Source organism: Entelurus aequoreus, linkage group LG01 (genome assembly GCF_033978785.1).
Source record: "Entelurus aequoreus isolate RoL-2023_Sb linkage group LG01, RoL_Eaeq_v1.1, whole genome shotgun sequence".
NCBI lineage: Eukaryota > Metazoa > Chordata > Actinopteri > Syngnathiformes > Syngnathidae > Entelurus > Entelurus aequoreus.
Window position 1 is genome coordinate 77,625,122 of NC_084731.1, and position 23,272 is coordinate 77,648,393.

At 40.1% G+C, this 23,272-nt stretch overlaps 1 protein-coding gene across 1 annotated transcript in view; it reads left to right on the forward strand.

Moving 5' to 3' along the window:
- The window catches only part of LOC133649008 (interleukin-1 receptor accessory protein-like 1), a 53,420-nt gene that overhangs the window by 5,372 nt on the left and 24,776 nt on the right, over positions 1-23,272 (forward strand). Inside the window, exon 2 of the mRNA XM_062045712.1 lies at positions 18,441-18,761. Within this exon, the coding sequence (XP_061901696.1) occupies positions 18,441-18,761 (321 nt within the window). The remainder of the gene's footprint in view (positions 1-18,440; positions 18,762-23,272) is intronic.

A 23,272-nucleotide genomic window follows, 5' to 3' on the forward strand; every position in this document is an offset into this window, starting at 1 on the left:
CATCCACACCAGACTCTGCCATCCATGTCTTTATGGACCTTGCTTTGTGCACTGGTGCACAGTCATGTTGAAAGAGGAAGGGGTCCGCTCCAAACTGTTCCCACAAGGTTGGGAGCATGGAATTGTCCAAAATGTTTTGGTATCCTGGAGCATTCAAAGTTTCTTTCACTGGAACTAAGGGGCCAACCCCACACCATAATTCCTCCTCCACCAAATTTCACACTCGCCACAATGCAGTCCGAAATGTAGCGTTCTCCTGGCAACCTCCAAACCCAGACTGGTCCATCAGATTGCCAGATGGAAAAGCGTGATTCATCACTCCAGAGAAGGCGTCTCCACTGCTCTAGAGTCCAGTGGCGACGTGCTTTACACCACTGCATCCCACGCTTTGCATTGGACTTGGTGATGTATGGCTTAGATGCAGCTGCCCGGCCATGGAAACCCATTCCATGAAGCTCTCTGCGTACTGTACGTGGGCTAATTGGAAGGTCACATGAAGTTTGGAGCTCTGTAGCAACTGACTGTGCAGAAAGTCTTTGCACTATGCGCTTCAGCATCCACTGACCCCTTTCTGTCAGTTTACGTGACCTACCACTAGGTGGCTGAGTTGCTGTTGTTCCCAAACTCTTCCATTTTCTTATAATAAAGTTGACTTTGGAATATTTAATTTCACCACTGGATTTGTTGCACAGGTGGCATCCTATGACAGTTCCACGCTGGAAATCACTGAGAGCGGCCCATTCTTTCACCAATGTTTGTAGAAGCAGTCTCCATGCCTAAGTGCTTGATTTTATACACCTGATTCTCATCATTTGGATGGGTGGCCAAATACTTTTGGCGATATAGTGTATCTGATGTCAGAGTGATTCAGAATAAAATGTAGTAGTTCTAAAGTTTGACGTTTTATGGGTACAGCAGAAAACCCTTACACTCTTCTTATAATTGCCAACGTGTTGAAGAGGAAGACATCACGGCCCATGTGAAGTGTGGAAAGTCTACAGCGTGAACAAATCTAGCCCTAATGAAAAGGTTAACAGTGAGCAGTGTGACAAGGCTGAGTTGGCGGCCCACTCGGTGACCTGGCATTAGCAGGCTCCGCCCCATTTTCTCACTCGGTGAAAGATACCGAGTCCAATTAGAGCCCACAGTCCCTGAAGCACACATGATTGTATGTGCTGCTGGTCCACTAACATTTTCATTAATTACTATTTTTTTATGTAATTATTTTTGTCCAACTCTTTAATTACCGATACCGATATATACAGTCGTGGAATTAACACATTATTATGCCTAATTTGGACAACCAGGTATGGTGAAGATAAGGTCCTTTTTAAAAAAATAAAATAAGATAAATAAATTTAAAAAAATTCTTGAATAAAAAAGAAAGTAAAACAATATAAAAACAGTTACATAGAAACTAGTAATGAATGAAAATGAGTAAAATTAACTGTTAAAGGTTAGTACTATTAGTGGACCAGCAGCACGCACAATCATGTGTGCTTACGGACTGTATCCCTTGCAGACTGTATTGATATATATTGATATATAATGTAGGAACCAGAATATTAATAACAGAAAGAAACAACCCTTTTGTGTGAATGAGTGTGAATGCAGGAGGGAGGTTTTTTGGGTTGGTGCACTAATTGTAAGTGTATCTTGTGTTTTTTATGTTGATTTAATAAAAATAAATAAAATAAAATAAAAAAAAAACGATACCGATAATAAGAAAAACGATAATTTCCGATATTTCATTTTAAAGCATTTATCGGCCGATAATATGGGCAGGCCGATATTATCGGACATCTCTAATATATATTATAGAAGTTTGAATCAATCAATCAATCAATCAATCAATGTTTATTTATATAGCCCTAAATCACAAGTGTCTCAAAGGGCTGCACAAGCCACAACGACATCCTCGGTACAGAGCCCACATACGGGCAAGGAAAAACTCACCCCAGTGGGACGTCGGTGAACACTGCAGAATCCTTTTAAGAGATAAAGGGTCAATTAATGTCCCACTCACACATATAAACATACATGTAGCCACTACAGGACACTTCATTTGAGAGTGGTGTGTTTGTGTTGATCAAATGATTGTACTTAATGAGTCTTCATTGTGTTATTAAAATATATTTCATGTTTATTAATATTGAGGTTTTTTATGTTTTTTTTTTACTGTGTGCAGACAATACAGGATGTTGCCACTGGCAGCGCAGCCTTCATTTGTCAGTAAATTGAAGTCCACTTTGTTTAGTCCATTCATTGATCAACACAAATTAGAGGGCTTTCCATATTCAGGTTCCCCTTGCGGCAGGCAGGATTTTAATGCCCGAGTGGCCCCTTGTACCTCTTCACACTATTAGTCCCCATGCATCATTAAGCGCACACTGGAAATAGATGCAATTTTGTAGCCCTAAAATGCTAATATGCTCTTCTATCATCACAGCAGTGGCACGGACGCCCAGCTGGAGATGCTCCGCACTTTGTTTCCCCACTATCCTGAAACTTCTAGAAGTTCTGTGACAAAATCTAGCCTGATCGTCCGTACAGCAATTTCATACTTAAGATGGATGACCTGAAGTAACAGTAGAGTGGAAAGACAAGTTGACTTCACTGTATCCATGAAACCATATCCAATTATATTTACAGTGCGCAAAGTATGTGAAAATACCGTCTAAACCCGTGTTTTTCAACCTTTTCTGAGACAAGGCACATTTTTTTCATTGAAGAAATTCTGAGGCACACCACTTGCGGAAAACATAAGAAAATGAAATTCAGTTGTCGATATTGACAATTAAAAAGTCGTTCTCGCAATTGTTGGCTATGAATTCCAACCATAACCAAGCATGCATCACTATAGCTCTTGTCTCAAAGTAGGTGTACTGTCACCACCTGTCACATCACGCCGTGACTTATTTGGAGTTGTATGCTGTTTTCCTGTGTGTAGTGTTTTAGTTCTTGTCTTGCGCTCCTATTTTGGTGGCTTTTCCTCTTTTGTTGGTTGTTTTCGCAATCAAGACTATTTAAGTTGTTGCTATCCTTCTTTGTGGGGACATTGTTGATTGTCATGTCATGTACGGATGTACTTTGTGGACGCTGTCTGCTCCACACGCTGTAAGTCTTTGCTGTCGTCCAGCATTCTGTTTTTGTTTACATTGTAGCCAGTTCAGTTTTAGTTTCAGTGGGGTGGCGTGGCCTGCGGACCTGCAGCGAAGCGGTTGTGCCAGGACTGGTTTCGAGACTAGCGACAGGTGCGTATGGCACACCTGGGCTGGCTTATCTAATCACCGGTCGCTCTGTTAAAGAGCAGCAGCCGGGAAGGAAGGGGGGTTGTTGATGGCGGAGAGAAAACCCAAGCACGAACGAAAGTGAGGGCGAGACGGACAGAAATGACTGAAAACGAACACAAAAAACATTTATTGCAAAATAAATCATTGTTCAGAAAGATGAACGAGGCGGTCATGTCCATAATTGGTGGTCTGAAGTACCCGGAAGAGCAAGTCTTCCACAATTTCGTTCTGCATAGCCTTCCCTAAGCTTCAATGCCTTTTCTTAGCGGCACTCACCTTTTGTTGATTTTTGATTTAAGTGTGAGATACCTTTTTACCTTCAGGCTGCCTCCCGCATATTGTGATCACGACAAACCATGTTCCCGACATCTACAAAGCAATTAGCTACCTGCTGCCACCTACTGATATGGAAGAGTATTACACGATTACTCTGCCCAGCTCTAGACAGCACCGACACTCAACAACAACACATCATTTGCATATTATAATTCCTGGTTTGCAAAAAAATATTTTTAACCCAAGTAGGTGGAATTAGATAATCTCCCACAGCACACCAGACTGTATCTCACGGTACACTAGTGTGCCGCTGCACAGTGGTTGAAAAACACTGGTCTAAACATCACAAAATAATATTTTGCTCCGAATATCTTTGACAATTTCTGTAGATTTGAGGTTGGATGACTTCAGGATGGGAACGCCTCTGCACTCTTGACCATATTATCAGATCAGTCATACTGAAAATACCTTATTTTTCGGACTATAAGGCGCACTTAAAATCCTTTAATTTCCTCAAAAATCAACAGTGCGCCTTATAACCTGGTGCGCCTAATGTACGCATTAATTCTGATTGTGCTTACCGACCTTGAAGCATTTTTATTTGGTACATGGTGTAATGATAAGTGTGACCAGTAGATGGCAGTCACACATAATATATATACGTGTGGACTGCAAGTTGACTTATGTTCAATTGACATCATCAAATTTTCCATATATGGAAAATTGTACTCCGTAGTCAATAAGCTCCTCCTTTTTCTCTATCCTCCTGTTGTGGGGCATTTATCATCCGCTATTGCCATTTCTAATATAAAGTAGCGTACAGTTTTAACTTTTATCCGTCAGTAGACTCGCTATGGAAACGCTAAAAACTACCGGTACAACAAAAATGGCGGGGAGAAGACGTTGTCGAAGTGGAGCCACGTAAATAAGACCACCCACAAAGAGACATCAGAAAGTGACTTGAAGATGGTCTGTAAAACATTATCTATGCAACATTTTGACCAAAGAACCACCATTACATGTTATGCAGACCACAAGGAAGTGTTTGAAATGTAGGAAAAATAATCCTTACCGTGTAGTGCAGGGGTATCCAAAGTGCAGCCCGGGGGCCATTTGCAGCCCGCATGTCATTTTTTAACGGCCCCACGGCACATTTTAAAAATCAGATTGAAAAAAAATTTAAACATAAAAAGTGGTATAAAAGAGCAAACAGGTGACATGTAAGAAGAAAATGTTGCAATGTTTCCTCTAATAACACAAAGCTGCCATGCAGGCTGTTTCTTTCCTTAAAAAATAATAATGAATCAAAATCAATGTCATTATGAATTATTGACGTATTCAAGGCTCCAATTACGTCATATTAAATATTCCACTTTGAGATATTTTTGGGGGAAAATGTTGCATATTTTGTGTTTGCTATATAAACAAACTGAGCTGTTTTTTTGTTTTTTTTAAAGAATGGCCTAAAACGAACAAACAAAAAACATAAACAACAATAAAGCTTATAATTGACGGATAGATCTGAAGTTGATCTCGAGATTTTTGGGTTTAAAGTAAACAGTAAAAAAATTTGATAATATATTTTTTAACACTTTAATGAGTAGGACCCTTGTGGATCCCTAATAATTGTAGTGTGATTTGTTTTTAAGTGTCATTACTCAAAAAATAATAATGAATCAATGGTGTTATGAGTTATTGACCTTTTTAAGGCTCCAATTATTATATAATGTCAAATATTCCACTTAAAAATTTTATTGGGTGAAAATATTGCATATTTTGGGTTTTTTTCCATAAAAAACAGGGTTTTCTTGGACAAAAAGAGCATACAACTTAAATCTTTAAAAACGTTATATTGACAGATAGACCTAATGTTGATCTAGAGATTTAAAACGTGAATAATAATAAAAATAGCAATACTGAACAATGACACTGTGGAGGGGGGCGTGGCCTGAGGGCCTGCCGCGGAACGGGGTGTGCCAGGGTTGGCCTCGAAGACAGCGACAGGTGAGTAGATGGCCCAGGTGGGCCTTGTTATCTAATCACCTTTATTAGCAGCAGCCGGATTGAGACACGTAGTTGGAGTTGGAGATGCTGATGAGCGGACGCAGGGGGAAAAGACATTGTGCTGGAAAGCAGAAGCCTATTGTTATTTATGAGAATAGAACAGCCCTGATTTCCGGGCTTGATCCCTGGGATCAAGCCTGAGTGGAGGCCTAAATGTATATTTTTTATACATATATTGTATTGGTTTTTAAAATAAAAAATATCAAAATGGCCCCCGCTTGCTTCAATTTTTCAGTGTGTGGCCCTCAGTGGAAAAAGTTTGGACACCCCTGGTGTAGTGGGTTTACATAATTCACCCACGGAACTTAAGTTATTTTTAGAGAGTTTCAGTCGGAGTGTTTTTTTCACTGGACACAATGTTGTTGCACATCAAGCCGCGGATGAGGAGATGCAGTTTAAACAAAAGTCTGAATGACATTAAAATATTCAGCGCCATCTCCTCACATGCTACAATATGACCCCTTTAATGCGCCTTATAATCCGGTGCGCCTTTCGTCTGAAAGTAGACCTGAATAGACCAGCTCATCAACAGTGTACCTTATAATCCGTTGCGCCCTTTGGTCCGAAAAATACGGTACGTGAAAATGGGAAAGAGATGTGCTGTTTATCATTCACAATCCTTATGTGTACAGCTCTCGTAATGGGTACATTCGCACCCGCCTGCACAAATATACTTAAAAATGTAACAATCAAAATAAATATGACTTTTTTGTTCGTTTACTAGGGCATGCATGTATAATATGCATTAGTTTGACCATTTAAAATCAACGATAATGAAAAGGAGATGCTTGGAAATAGCATAAAAATGCCCCAAAAACATGGAAAAACGCGGTTCATAGCGTTACTTTTTGGTGTAACCATCATGAGCGTTCTGTTCAGGTATATTTCTTTTATATTTTGATAAATCATCATATTTATGTATTACTAAATTGAAATAGGTATTGATCAATCTTTAAGCTGTGTGTATTTGATTTCAGTTTGCTTTTGACATCTTATTTAGAATTGTAGTTGAAACTTTTACAACCTTGTGTTGCGCTCATGATGGCGTAACCAAACTAGATTTCAGTTAATGATCTTATTTTGAATATTTATTCCCTTTTTTTACATTTAGTATATTTAAATATACTGTGTTTTATGCTTTATTTCTTTTTGGAACATGTACTATACATATAATACAATAAAGTCCCATATAAAATTATGTTTCTAGCAATACTTAAATTTTGCCTTTGAAAGTAACACTCCAATGTCCATTAGTGGAGCTGTACACTAATATAAGACAAGAACACATATGCTTGGCTTTTTTTATGCATTCAAATTCATAAATAAATATCTAACAATTGAATCAACAGATCGAGGGTCCTGTGTTGCGCTCATGATACTCTGTAAAAACATCCAAAAAATAACAACAATATTCCATTTACACGTCGTGACCTGAAAATTAACCAAATATGAGTGATATTGTTATTACAAGCGCTAACGCAGACGGACTATTTTAGCGGCGCATTGCTACTGTTGACACACTGAGCCGGCAGCTACTTCTGCTACGTCTCAAACTTGCTAAAAGTACATTCTAGATTATAATTCATGCATCTCTCACCTGGTAGTAGACAAATGTGGCCATGGACCGAGAGGCTGGTTGACTTTGACATCCCCTAAAAGTCGCTAGTTTCTGCAACTTTTTTTAAACCTTCGCAAGGATTGTGATTGATTCTTCATCCAAACGGAATTATGTGAGCGTCCCGTCGCTCTGCATCCCAGTGAGAGTGGAAATATTACAGTGTTTGTTTTATTATGGTTTGTTATTGTTAGTTTGTATGCTGCTGACGCTATAGTGTTTTATTAAAGCTGCATTCGTTTAGCACTCGGCTTCTAAAACTTATTGCTCATCCTCTTTGTATTCGGGCTCAAAAATATAAGGTTCTGATCATAATTTTGTTACCAAAGTAATCGTTTTTGGCTTGAAAAAGTCTGCATGATTAACTTTGTTGTTGAAAGAGGAAGGGATCTGTGGTTCCTAACGCTACGTCACAAAGCATCTGACTGGCTTCCTCATTAACTCTCAAAATGGCTCGGGAATCTCAGTGAGAATGATACTATTTTGATCATATCTATTCACTCACAAACTTTGTTCGTCTGTTGGTGTCATGAATCAGATTTATATAGAGGCAACCTGTCTTTCCACTCTACTGGTACTTTAAAGTCTGATTTGGAGCCAGCAATCAACACAAATCAATATACACTATATTGACAAAAGTATTTGGCCACCTGCATTGACTCACATATGAACTTGAAGTGCCATCCCATTCCTAACCCATAGGGTTCAATATGATGTCGGTCCACCTTTTGCAGCTATTACAGCTTCAACTCTTCTGGGAAGGCTGTCCACAAGGTTGCGGAGTGTGTTTATAGGAATTTTCGACCATTCTTCCAAAAGCGCATTGGTGAGGTCACACACTGATGTTGGTGGAGAAGGCCTGGCTCTCAGTCTCCGTTCTAATTCATCCCAAAGGTGTTCTATCGGGTTCAGGTCAGGACTCTGTGCAGGCCAGTCAAGTTCATCCACACCAGACTCTGTCATCCATGTCTTTATGGACACTGCTTTGTGCACTGGTGCACAGTCATGTTGGAAGAGGAAGGGGCCCGCTCCAAACTGTTCCCACAAGGTTGGAATTGTCCAAAATGTTTTGGTATCCTGGAGCATTCAAAGTTATTTTCACTGGAAGCTCAACTACTGAAAAACAACCCCACACCATAATTCCTCCTCCACCAAATTTTACACTCGGCACAATGCAGTCCGAAATGTAGCGTTCTCCTGGCAACCTCCAAACCCAGACTGGTCCATCAGATTGCCAGATGGAAAAGTGTGATTCATCAGTCCAGAGAAGGCGTCTCCACTGCTCTAGAGTCCAGTGGCGACGTGCTTTACACCACTGCATCCCACGCTTTGCATTGGACTTGGTGCTGTATGGCTTAGATTCAGCTGCTCGGCCATGGAAACCCATTCCATGAAGCTCTCTGCGTACTGTACGTGGGCTAATTGGAAGGTCACATGAAGTTTGGAGCTCTGCAGCAACTGACTGTGCAGAAAGTCTTTGCATTATGCGCTTCAACATCCACTGACCACTTTCTGTCAGTTTACGTGGCCTACCACTTGGTGGCTGAGTTGCTGTTGTTCCCAAACTCTTCCATTTTCTTATAATAAATTTGAATTTGGAATATTTAGGAGCGAGGAAATTTCACGACTGGATTTGTTGCACAGGTGGCATCCTATGACAGTTCCATGCTGGAAATCACTGAGAGCGGCCCATTCTTTCACCAATGTTTGTAGAAACAGTCTCCATGCCTAAGTGCTTGATTTTATACACCGGGCCAAGTGATTAGGACACCTGATTCTCATCATTTGGATGGGTGGCCACATACTTTTGGCAATATAGTGTATCTCCTATGAAAGAACTTCCTGCAACACAGCATTTCCCTGCATCTGGATTCGGGCTGTAACGAGTTATCGATTAAATTGATTATTTGATTAGAAAAACACTTTCACTTATATGCTGTCGCTTTAATGAACCAATAACAATTGATCAAATATGGACCACATGGAGTACCATGGACTTTAAATATGCAAACCTAGTTTCCGCACGTTGTCTGCAATAGAGCGCACATGAGCGTGGTGTGTGGGGAAAATTTGATCTCTGTGGTGGTGAACATCGTAGTGTTGTTTTGTTTTATTTCTTTTAATAAAGCTGATTGGCAACACTAAATTGGCCCTAGTTTGTGAATGTGAGTGTGAATTTTGTCTGTCTATCTGTGTTGGCCCTGCGATGAGGTGGTGACTTGTCCAGGGTGGACCCCGCCTTCCGCCCGAATGCAGCTGAGATATCAATCAATCAATCAATCAATGTTTATTTATATAGCCCTAAATCACAAGTGTCTCAAAGGACTGTACAAGCCACAATGACATCCTCTGTACAGAGCCCACATACGGCTCCAGCGACCCCGAAAGGGACAAGCGGTAGAAAATGGATGGATGGATGGATAATGCAATATGTAACACAAGCCAGCCGGTGTGGCTGGGCCATGTGGACGTTGGTCAATCTCACCCGCTAAGAACTTCAAGAGCTATCGAGTTGAGCTCGGTAGTCAGCACACTTGTCTCTCATGCGGACGACCCAGGTATTAGACCCCGGCAGGAACAGGAAAGCAGGAACTGAACCAAGCGGGTTCCACACACGTTAAAAAGTGCAATTTCAATGTTGACTATGAGCATTTGTTAGAAAAAGACAATAAATATTATGGCAAGCAGAACAATCATTGTATATTTCAACTATTTCCCCTAAAATACACTGTGAGGTTATAAAGTAAGTTTTATTCGATTATCGAATAATTGAACAAACTAATCAATATACTACTCGTTTACTAAAATAACCTAGTTTGGATCATTCCAACGCACCATCACAGTTTATGCTAGCGTCTACAACAGCGCACCTTTTGCGTGATAAAAAGTCGGTTCCGTTGTCGATCGCACCGGAGGAGATGTTCTACATTGCTCTTAAAAAGGTGGTGCGCAATGATATCCGGTGCTACATCTTCCACAGCGTAACAAAACGCCCCATGATGCTATGGATGTGGGTGGAAAACGGTTGTCAAAATGCTGAAATCGTGCACCACTTTTGCGCTTGTGCACTTTTTCTGTTCTACCCAAAACTGGAACCTGGGTCAAGAAAGACAAGCTATTAGCCTGGGCTATCAACCCAATAGCCAGCACTGCTCTTGAGGTTGTCAGAGAGCGGGGCTTACCGAGGAACACGTGACCCAACCTTATACTGACCGGTCTCCGATCCACTCACCCCCCCTAAACCTCACTCTCATCCGGGTCACGGCACCACTGTAACCCGCGTGGCTCAGTCCCTGCATTTCTGTTTCGCCCGAGACTTGAATCTGGGTCACATGCATGAGAGACGAGCGTGACGAGCGTGAGATAACTGAGAAAACTGAGATATCAACCCGATTGCCAGCACAGTCACTGTCAGAGAGCGAGGTTTACCAAGGTACAGATCTCAGTCTGGTGTGCCGTGGAAGATTATGTAATTTCACCTAATTGAGTTAAAAGATTTTTTGCAAACCAGTAATTATAATCCGCAAATATCGTGCCGTTGTTGAGTGTCTGTACTGTCTAAAGCTCGGCAGAGTAACCATGTAATACTCTTCCAAATCAGTAGGTGGCAGCCGGTAGCTAATTGCTTTGTAGATGTTTGTCGTGATCACAATATGCAGACGACAGCGGGAGGCAGTGTGCAGGTAAAAAGGTGTCTAATGCTTAAACCAAAAATAAACAAAAGGCGAGCGCCACTAAGAAAAGGCATTGAAGTCAAGTCAAGTCAAGTCAACTTTATTTATATAGCACATTTTCAACAACTTTTTAGATTGCACCAAAGTGCTTTACAGGTTAAAAAAAGCATGGAGCAAACAAAAAACAAAAAAAAACAACAACAACAAAAAACAACTAAGCAAAACAAAAAAAACAAACAAAGAACATAAACAATGAGTGTGCTAAACAAGATAATGCAAATGCAATACGGTAAAAGGGGTCGAATAAAAAAGTTTTAAAAATTTGCAGAATAAAAAATAATAATAATAAAAGTGCTACAAATTGAAAAACACAACTAAAGCGAAGGGGTGGGAGGGGGGGGGGACTAGAAATGGTGGCCTAGTGGGCGGACTCAGCTCGGGTCAAAGGCCAGCGAGAAGAGGTAGGTCTTAAGGAGGGTTTTGAAGCTTAGGGAAGGCTTTGCAGAACGAAACTAAAACTGAACTGGCTGCAAAGTAAACAAAAACAGAATGCTGGACGACAGCAAAGACTTACAGTGTGTGGAGCATCCGTACATGACCTGACAATCAACAATGTCCCACAAAGAAGGATAGCGTCCGCACAACTTAAATAGTCTTGATTGCGAAAACAACGCAGGTGCGGGGGAAAAGCGTTCAAGGAAGACATGAAACTGCTACAGGAAAATAACAACAAAAGAGGAAAAGCCACCAAAATAGGAGCGCAAGACAAGAACTAAAACACTACACACAGGAAAACAGCAAAAACGTCAAAATAAGTCACGGCGTGATGTGACAGGTCGTGACAGTACACCTACTTTGAGACAAGAGCTATAGTGATGAATGCTTGGTTATGGTTTGAATTCATATCCAACAATTGCGAGAACGGCTTTTTAATTGTCAATATGGACTGCTGAGTTTCATTTTTTAATGTTTTTTGCTGATGGTGTGCCTGGGGATTTTTTCAATGAATAAAATGTGCCTCGGCTCAGAAAAGGTTGAAAAACACTGCCTTAGTGTACTTAGTGTGTGTGTGTGCTCATTTCCGCAGTGACAACAGGGTGTGGAGTACAAAGTGTTGCACTGGCCTTAAATTGGTCGGAGGTCCATTAGCGTTTGAAGCCGAGCGTGGCCGTAGCTCTGTTAACAGTTGGAGAAAGTTCTGGTAATTGGCTTTGACATGAAAGGTACAACTTTTCGTGACAATGACCTAAAGTTCTCAGCCTTTATTAGTCCCTCTAAACATCATTCAACAGAGAAAGGGTCACACAGTCCAATTGTTTTAAGTTCAATTAAGGGAAACCAAATATCACTAAATATGTCGACCGAGCTACGATTCAATCAACTTGCGAGGGAAGGAATAGTTCAGGGTTGAGGCTTTATTGTGTCAGCAACAATTCCCGCAGCGGTCAGATCATCGTTTTTCTACTCCTCACCAGTTATTGGCCAAAGCGGAGTAATATACGGAGACATTATTGGTCTATTTGAAGGTTGTCTTCTGCTTTGACAACCATTATAATGTCACTGTCTGGAGACCCGGCAGGTCAGAAGGTATTACCTGTTGAAGGATGGATGTAAACAGCCAGAGTAAAGGTTTGGTGATAGCGCGGGATGACATGTCACGGAGATTTACGGTATGGGTATCAAAAACGCTCCGTCTGAGACTAATTTTGAAGTTGTGATTTCTTTTGGGATTCACACTGCGACATAAACAACATGTTGACCGGGAAACATCCATATTTTATTAAGACGCCGTTCTCTGCTTATGACTTTTTTGGGCCCCCTGTGGTGTTGAGTTATTGTTTTCTTGAGGTGTTTCTGATATTTTTGGATGACATGAGTTAACTTATTTTTCACAGTCTTATGTTTTTGCATTACCTTAAAGGGGAACTGCACTTTTTTTTTTTCACATTGTGCCTATCATTCACAATCATTATGTAAGACAAGCACACATGGGACTCTCTCCATTCTGCCAATAAAACCCTTAAAAAAACATCCAAACACCTCCCTTTTATGTTTTATATACATGATGTAAGTATATATGTAATGTAGTAACATTGATAATAACATTTAATATGTTGCTCATTTTAAACATTCATTTCGAAAACGCATCATGACGTTAGCTTTTTTCCTTCCACAACATCCCTGATTATTACTCACTGCAGACTTTATGAAAGCCAAAAAAACATAATAAAACATCACTTACAGTACAATGTCTACTGTCATTAGGACGCAGACTGATAGAATGTTGTCATACTGATAAAGAATGAATCATAATTAGGGTTGGGTATCGTTTGAATTCGAACGATTCCGATTCTTTGTTTCGATTCCGATTCTTCTTGTACCATGCCGGGATTAAAGTGTTTGACAGGTAGTCCCTGGAAGGTGGTATGTATTTTGGGTTGAGAGTTTTCACCATATCCCTGCAAACATAAACAAACATGTAATGTTGCTGTTACTGTTTAGCCCAGTATCAATTAGCTTAGCTCTAACGTTATTGCTTAACTAACCTAAATGTTGGAGATTCCACCTCTGAAAAGTGATGCAGTCTTTTGACTATGTGTGCAGTGACCTTTCTGTGGCACTCTTCCGTCTGTGGCACCGACATCTTCCCCATTGCCGCTACGGTGAACGGAGTACGCTGAGCACATCGCGGAGCCTGGCTAGCAGGTTGTAAATTTTCTATGAAAAAATATGCGGGCTAATTTGTTAGCTGCCTCGACGTTGCCGCAAAACACATTATTTATTGCATATATATTGTTTTACTTACCGGATTCGGACTGCAATGCAGTCACCGAGGTGCCAGGCTGGGCGTCGAAGCCAGAGGAAGAGGCACAGGAGGACGGTCGGCGCAGCGTGTCGAAGACGGGACACGCATTTATTTGTACTCGGAGGTGCTTCATCGTGTTCGACGTGCACCCTCCTAAGCAGGAAACAGTCCTGTCGCACGTGTTACATTTTGCCGATATTTCATTTTTTTTAGTAAAATAAAGCCACACTTCGACCGCCGACGCCCGCTATCCATGCTTGACTGACTCGCTCGGCTACATAGGCTCGGCTATGCTAACACTTCCGGCACTAGCCTGTGCATCGGTTGGGGACATCTCTGCGCTGCTGACCCGTCTCCGCTCGGGATGGTTTCCTGTTGGCCCCGCTGTGGACTGGACTCCCGCTGATGTGTTGGATCCACTGTGGACTGGACTTTCACAATGTTATGTCAGACCCACTCGACATCCGTTGCTTTCGGTCTCCCCTAGAGGGGGGGGGGGGTTACCCACATATGCGGTCCTCTCCAAGGTTTCTCATAGTCATTCACCGACGTCCCACTGGGGTGAGTTTTTCCTTGCCCGTATGTGGGCTCTGTACCGAGGATGTCGTTGTGGCTTGTACAGCCCTTTGAGACACTTGTGATTTAGGGCTATATAAATAAACATTGATTGATTGATTGATTGATTCTTCGTTGGTGTTTAGCGGCTTCTTTTTCCGGTCGGCGGACTTATTCTTTTTTTCCGGTCGGCGGACTGGGTATCGAAACTAGGAATCGAAATTTAAACTTTTGAACAATTCCGGGAGAATCGGAAAGTTAGTCCCTGTTCCAATCGATACTCGATACCCAACCCTAATCATAATACTCACTCGTGATTTCTTTCGGGAATCACACTGTGACATAAAAAACATTTTGACAGGGAAAAATCCATATTTTATTAAGATTCTAATGACTTTTTTGGGCCCCCTGCGGTGTTGAGTTATTGTTTTCTCGAGGTTTTTCTGATATTTTTGGTAGTCGCTGAGCAGCTGCGAAAGTAGATAAAGTCACGTTCTCTGTCACAATGGCGTCACATAACAATGCCGTTACTAACGCCGTTACTTTTACTTGTAACGGGTAATCTAATTCATTTTATGCAGCGTTACAACGCTGTTCCCGATGTGTTTGATGCAACATGGCGTGCTACTTTTGACTTGGTTGTATGTCATCAAGCAAGCAAGTTCAATGCAGGAAGTAACTTTTTACGAGCACCACACTAAAAGGAACTTGATATCAAATAAGAAGAGGCAACATCCCACAGCAAACAACGTGTAGGCTAATTACACACACACACATTTTTTAAGTAATTTTACAAACACTGGTCATCACTTGGCCTTGGACCGATAAATAAAAAGAAAATAAACTCCATAATTTTGTAGGTATTGGTGCATTGCCCTGTTTGTGTCTTTCTTTTATTTTAAACGGGGCACACTTGCATGTTTATCCAATTGCAGTAGAGTGAACCCTCTTGTCAGTCATCCACGATATTTGTCTCGGTGAGCGGAGGCGAGACTGCTAGCTTCCGACAGTCGCGACACGCTAGCAAGCCAACGACGATTAGGAAGAAAAAATAGGATTGCAAAGCCAAACGTGTGTTTGTGTCGTGGCACAGAATGAGGAAAATGAGCCGACCAAACGCGGATGAATGAGCCAGTATGCCGGATTTGTTGCAAAGTGATGGCAACAGCAAAAAAATTAATAAATAAAAATAAACAAAAAAACGCTTGACCCAGGTTTTACAACTGGGGAAAAAACTGCACTTCCAGACAATCAATATGCATTTTTTATTGTTTACTTATTTTCATCCTTTTCATTAAAATGTTAAAAAAATACTCCCTTGCATAATTTAAATAAACCTAAAAAAGAGACCCCGATACTTCGACACAAATGCAATTTTATTATGAGAATGTCATACAGGAACATTTGAAGACATATTTTACTTGAATGCACGTTAGTTGTTTACTCAAAACTTGCTAACAGTTTTGTCTTAAGTCCAGTCAGGGTGTGTTTCAAGTGAAATTGACCAGCTAGCATTTAGTACTGGCGTATGCGTTGACCTGATAACAACCCACACCTTTCAGGTAACCATCCATGCTTAAGGTTAAAGGATCATGTATGGTGAAAATAAATTGCTGGATTAATCTGCATATATACATGAATAATGCAAACATTTTTTGTGATTAATCACGAGTTAACTTATTTTTCACCGTCTTATGTTTTTGCTTTACCTCTAAAGGCCTTAGTGGCCACATGCGTGGACAGCACCTTTTAGCTCTTGTTTCCAAAATTGTGTACACTACTGAATTGGGGTCTTATGGCCCTTATGTGGACACTTATACTGCCATCTGGTGGTGTCAGAAGAGTATAACATACAATGGAATTTGGAAAAAAAAACTGTCGAAATAAGAATTAGCATGTCACTAAATATGAAGTACACGTTTGTTACTTATGGACTAAGTACATCATATCAAAAGATGATTTTTAGTTTTTATTCTAATTAGGTTCCAATAAACCCAAATAGCAAAGAGAAATTAAAAAAGCATGTAAACAAACAGCTTGGGCCTTAAAAGGTTAAATTAAAGGGAACCTATCATTCACAATCATTATGTAAGACAAGCACAAATGGGAGTCACTCCATTCTGCCTACAAAGCCCTTAAAAAAACATCCAAACACCTCCATTGAGGTTTTATATACGTGATGTAAGTATATATGTAATGTAGTAACATCTATAATAACTTTTAATATTTTGCTAATTTTAAACATATGCAGTGCATTCATTTCAAAAATGCATCATGATCTTAGCTTTTTTCCTTCGACAACATCACTTATTATTACTCACTGCAGACTCTATGAGAGCCAACAAACATAATAAAATATCACTTACTGTACAATGTCTGCTGTCATTAGGATGCAGACTCACATAGTCTTGTCATACTCCCGTTTAGATAAATAATTAATCATAATAATCACGAAGAAAAGGGTTGTTTTGTGTGTTTCTTGCCATTTTCGGGTGTAAATTGGCTGTCAAAGTCTATCAATGTGTGGAATTACATCCTCATCCTTTGACTGTCAAGGTGAGAAGCATGATTTATGATCTACAATAAACTTCCATGAAGCAGCCCACCAGTCGATGATATCAGCATAGCTACACCAGCTGGTAATCGCGGCGCCGCGATAAATAGTTTGTCTGCGTTAGCGCTTATAATAACAAAATCACTCATACTTGGTTAATATTCAAGTCATGGAATGTAAATTAAGTATTGTTGGCGGTTTTTGGATTGTAATTTATTGGGTTTTACAGGCGGAATAGAGGACCTCCCATTGGCTCGGCTGTAAGCAGGCTTTTATTTACATTTATTTACAAGTTAGAATGCATTTATTTTAAAATGCATTCGTCGTTATGTCTTTCCTAATGATGGTGAACAATAGGCAAAATTCCAGCTCCCTTTAACAAAGCATGTACTGTCTAAATCAGGGGTGTCCAAAGTGCGGCCCGGGGGCCATTTGCGGCCCGCAGCTAATTGTTTACCGGCCCGCCACGCATTCTGGAAATGCTATTGCAAAAATAAACATTACAAAAAGTGGAATGAGGTGAAATCTAACTAGAAAAAGTTGCAATGTTGACACAAAGCTGCCATGCAGGCAGTTTTTTTTTTCTTTTGTCTATCTTTATTTTTCTTTTTTTTTGCCACTGCTTAAAAAATTTAAAAAAATCAATGTTATAATGAATTATTGACCTATTCAAGGCTCCAATTATTTAAAATATTTCACTTTAAAATGTTTTATGTGGAAAATATTGCATATATTGTGTGGTTGCCATACAAAAACATCAACGTTTTCTTTGACAAAAGAGCATAAAACAAACAAAATAATAGTTTAAACGTAAAATCGACAGATATATCTGAAGTTGAGCTCGTAACTTAAGTGTTGAAAGTAAAAAAAAAACTAATACAAATGTATCACTTTATGAGTGGAGCACCTTTTGTATCCTAAATATATTTAATGGGATTTTATTCATCTTTTCACTGTGATTACTCAAAAATGACAATGAATTAGTATCAATGGTGTCTTGCATTATTGATGTTTTTAAGGCTCTAATTACTTCACATCAAACATTGCTTTCTGAATGTTTTGGGCAGTGGGGGAAATACTGCATATTTCAGTTTTATTATAAAAAACAAAGTTGTCTTGACAGAAAAGGCATAAAACCTTTTTGTTTTTTTAAATTTTATATCAACCTGAAGTTGATATACTGTAGAGATTTACTGTAAGCGTTATATAAAAAAAATAAAAAAAATAATTTGACTTGTTTTTAACATTTTAATGACTTAGACCCTTTATGGTCCTCAGGAGCCCTAAAGGGAAAAAAAACCCAAAATCCATATATTTTGTTATGATTTGAAAATGAAAACTATCAAAATAGCCCCCGCAGGCTTTAATTTTTCCGTGTGCGTCCCTCAGTGGAAAAAGTTTGGACACCCCTGGTCTAAATACATTTGCAGGATTAATCTGCATGCAATAATTTGTTGTGATTAATCACGATTTAACTTGTTTTTCACCCTTTTTTTGGCATTTGAAAAAGTTACTTACATTATTAATATTGTAGATTATTATTCCATTCATTCTTAAAGTGGTCTCAAAATATTGTTGACAATGACATATGGGCAATAATTAGTGGACAATAATGTGATATCGGCTGAGGCGGCGTCATCACCAAGGAAATATAACTGTGATCCTGTTCTATTTACATCTGCAAAAAAGTTCCTATGTGGTAAAAGCTCCCACGTTCATGTTCCACTTGAACATTTGCACTTGTCACGCCACAAACTGACTCTGCCGTACCCCCGCAGGACAATCCGTGAGCACTTGGGGGAGCAAGAGGTCTCCATCTCGCTCACCGTTGATTCCCTGGAGGAGAGCGACCTGGGCAACTACACCTGCTACGTGGAGAACGGCAACGGTCGGCGACATGCCAATATCCAACTCGTCAAGAAAGGTACCACAATCTAGCAGCACGAGGACGTTGTTACCGGGGGAAACGGGACAGTATTATGGATTACAGTTCATACGCTGTACACTTGAGGAGAGAGAGTAGAGGCAGCCTGAGGATACAAGCGGTCCGATTGTTTACTTTGATCATCTTTCACGTCTGATTTCTCATCCTATTTTTCTCCTCCTTCTAGTAGCTAACAACACATTCCGGTTTGAACTTGATATTTCATACATCAGTATCTTGCTCACAGGCATAAATGTCAGTGGAATCTCTAAAGTGAGGTCGTGCGACCACTATGAGTAACGTCTGTGCACGATAAATATTAAGGGTGTTTACTTCCGATACGATACCGATTTTGCAGCTTTAACTATCGGCTGATATTGACCCTGTACTGTTTAAGCACAAATAATACTGTCAATTCCATAAAACTATAAACCGCTACTTTTTTCCTACACTTTGAACTATAGATGTCCGATATTCCGATATTGTCCAACTCTTTATTACTGATTCTGATATCAACCGATACCGATATATACAGTCGTGGAATTAACACATTATTATGCCTAATTTTGTTGTGATGCCCCGCTGGATAAATTAAACAATGTAACAAGGTTTTCCAAAATAAATCAACTCAAGTTATGAAAAAAAGTGCCAACATGGCACTGCCATATTTATTATTGAAGTCACAAAGTGCATTATTTTTTTTTAAATGCCTCAAAACAGCAGCTTGGAATTTGGGACATGCTCTCCCTGAGAGAGCATGAGGAGGTTGAGGTGGGCGGGGTTGGGGGTGGAGGGGTATATTGTAGCGTCCCGGAAGAGTTAGTACTGCAAGGGGTTCTGGGTAATTGTTCTGTTGTGTTGATGTTGTGTTACAGTGCGGATGTTCTCCCGAAATGTGTTTGTCATTCTTGTTTGGTGTGGGTTCACAGTGTGGTGCATATTTGTAACAGTGTTAAAGTTGTTTATACGGCTACCCTCAGTGTGACCTGTATGGCTGTTGACCATAGTAACTAATTCGATTACCATAGTAACTAATTCGATGATCATAGTGACTAATTAGATTACCATAGTCCAGTGATTTTCAATCACAGTGCCGCGGCACAATAGTGTGCCATGAGATATTGTCTGGTGTGCCGTGGGAAATGATGCAACTTTACCTAATTGGTCCAAAAACATTTTTTTGCAAATCAATGATCATAATAATGTGCCGTTGTCTAGTGCCTGTGCTGTGTAGAGCTTGGCAGGGTAATCTTGTAATACTCCATATCAGTAGGTGGCAGCAGGTAGTTCATTGCTTTGTAGAAGTCGGAACGTGTCGAGGATGGTTTGTCGTGATCCCAATAGGCAGAGCACGGCGGGAGACATCGTGCAGGTAAAAAGGTATGTAACGCTTAAACCAAAAATGAACAAAAGGCAAGTCCCGCTAGGAAAAGGCACTGAAGCATAGGGATGGCTATGTAAAACAAAAGTAAAACTGAACTGGCTACTAAGTAAACAAAAACAGAATGCTGGACGACAGCAAAAACTTACAGCGTGTGGAGCAGAGACGGCGTCCACAAAGTACATCCGTACATGACATTACAATCAACAATGTCCCCACTAAGAAGGATAGCGTACGCACAACTGAAATAGTCTTGATTGCGAAAACAAAGCAGGTGCGGGCAATAGCACTCAAAGGAAGGCGTGAAGCTGCTACAGGAGAACACCAACAAAACAGGAAGGGTCACCAAAATAACAGCGTAAGACAGGAACTAAAGCACTAAACACAGAAAACAACAACAAACTCAAAATAAGACAACCTGGTGGAGTTTAATTTTTTAACCTTTTCTGCTGGTGGTGTGCCTCCGTATTTTTTTAATGAAAAAAATGTGCCTTGGCTCAAAAAAGGTTAAAAAACACTGACCTAGTATATCATGCAAAAGCGTAGATTTCAACCATTGAAATACTTATGGTATATACAGGTATATATATTAGGGATGTCCGATAATGGCTTTTTTGCCGATATCCGATATTCCGATGTTGTCCAACTCTTAATTACCGATACCGATATCAACCGATACCGATATATACAGTCGTGGAATTAACATATTATTATTTGGACAACCAGGTATGGTGAAGATAAGGTCCTTTTTAAAAAAATTAATAAAATAAAATAAGATAAATAAATTAAAAACATTTTCTTGAATAAAAAATAAAGTAAAACAATATAAAAACAGTTACATAGAAACTAGTAATTAATGAAAATTAGTCAAATTAATTGTTAAAGATTAGTACTATTAGTGGACCAGAGCACGCACAATCATGTGTGCTTACGGACTGTATCCCTTGCAGACTGTATTGATATATATTGATGTATAATGTAGGAACCAGAATATTAATAACAGAAAGAAACAACCCTTTTGTGTGAATGAGTGTGAATGGGGGAGGGAGGTTTTTGGGGTTGGTGCACTAATTGTAGGTGTATCTTGTGTTTTTTATGTTGATTAAATAAATAAAAAATAAAAATAAAAATAAATTAAAAATACGATACCGATAATAAAAAAAACGATACCGATAATTTCCGATATTACATTTTAAAGCATTTATCGGACATCTCTAATATATATAGTTCAAGACTTATAGTAATTTGAAAAAAAAATGATTTGGGAATGTCCGGAGGGCCAGATTGAAAAGCTTAACGGACCACATGCGGCCCCCGGGCCTTAATTTGCCCAGGTCTGATCTAGTGGTACGCCAAAGAATCACATGACTAAAGTGCAGTGTTTTATTTTCCCATATTCAAACTATGTGTGATGTTACAGTGGCCCCAAATAATATCTTGTTAAATAAAACCTCTGCCTTGTTTTTAATGGATACTTAGGCCTACTACGCTACTGTATGGCGGTAATGTGTTTTCTGAGGTGGTACTTGGTGAACTTAGAGCAGTGGTTCTTAACCTTGTTGGAGGTACCGAACCCCACCAGTTTCATATGCGCATTCACCAAACCCTTCTTTAGTGAAAAATAAAATGTTTTTTTCAAATTCAAGACAAAGTTATATGTTTTTGGTAACACTTTAGTATGGGGAACATATTTTAAGTAACAAATACTTAATTTAGAGTTATTTGGTTAGGGTTAGGGTTAGAGGGTTAGGGTTATAATAAGGCCATGGCATTAATAAGTACTTAATAATGACTAGTTAAGAGCCAATATGTTAGTAATTTGCATGTTAATAAGCAACTAATTAATGGTGGATATGTTCCCCATACTAAAGTGTTACCATGTTTTTTTACTGGTGCACAAAATGAACCGTGCATGAACATCACCTTGTTCAAACAACAAAACCAACACAGAGCATAAACTCACAACAAATTACACACCTGCAAATCAGTCTGACTTCTGCTGTTGTCGTATCCGTAATACGCCGATAGGGAGAAGTTTTTATTCACACCATGAGTCGGGTGTGTCTTGACCTCCGCCGAACCCCGGGTTAAGAACCACTGACTTAGAGGTTCCTTTGGCTCTCCTGCAAACTCCAAACATTCATCAGTGTTTACATGAACTCTACTTTGCTGCACTCGTTGTTATTGAAGAGCAGCAGCAGCAGCACAAAAGCGATGCAACATCTTTAACCTGCCAGATGTGCGAGTCGGGAGCTCATTTGTCTGAAAGAGTGATGGTCTGGATGCCAGGTGGAGCTTTAGCCTCATGCACTGTTTAAGTAGAAGCTGGCTCCCCCCAGGCCAGAATTGGCAGCCTCCGAGTGTACCTGGGGAGGATTGCACAGAGCCACACCGTGAGAGGTGAATTAGTCGGAGGGGTTCTTCATTGGCAGCGCTGAGAGGAAGTTAAGACTCTCGAAAGATGTAGAAATGACAAAATGCGAAAAGCAATTCCTTGCATGCAGATTCCTCTGGGCTGCAGGGCAGAGTGGGCCTCTTCAGTGGGAATCGCCTGGAGCACCACTTCACATACACACATACACACACACACACACACACACACACACACACACACACGCTGCGCTGATCTTAGCAGGCGTGTCACTCAAAAGCAGTGTTTACCAGCATCGCCGTGTTGGCATCAGTGTGAAGTGCCAACAGCCAGGGGCCATGCAGGCACAGACCCTGTTCACTGAGTGTGCCCCCACTGCATGCTTTAACACAGGGGTGTCCAAAGAGCGGCACGGGGGCCATTTACGTTCCATAGCATGTTTTTAGACGGCCCGCGGCACAATCGTTAGCATTCTAATATTAGCGTGCTAGTTTTTTTTTGCTAATTTTACAGGTACAGTATACACCTCAGCGTCAAATATTTCGGTAGTTGACGAATGAGACCTGTTAGCATGCTAACGTTAATATGCTATCTTTTGGGGGGGGTAATTTTGTAGGTCATGTTTTGGTACTTGATGCATGCTAACGTTGACATGCTAGCATTTTAAACTGTTTTTTTCTGGTACCGTATTTTTCGGAGTAAAAGTCCCTCCGGAGTATAAGTCACACCGGCCAAAAATGCATAATAAAGAAGGAAAAA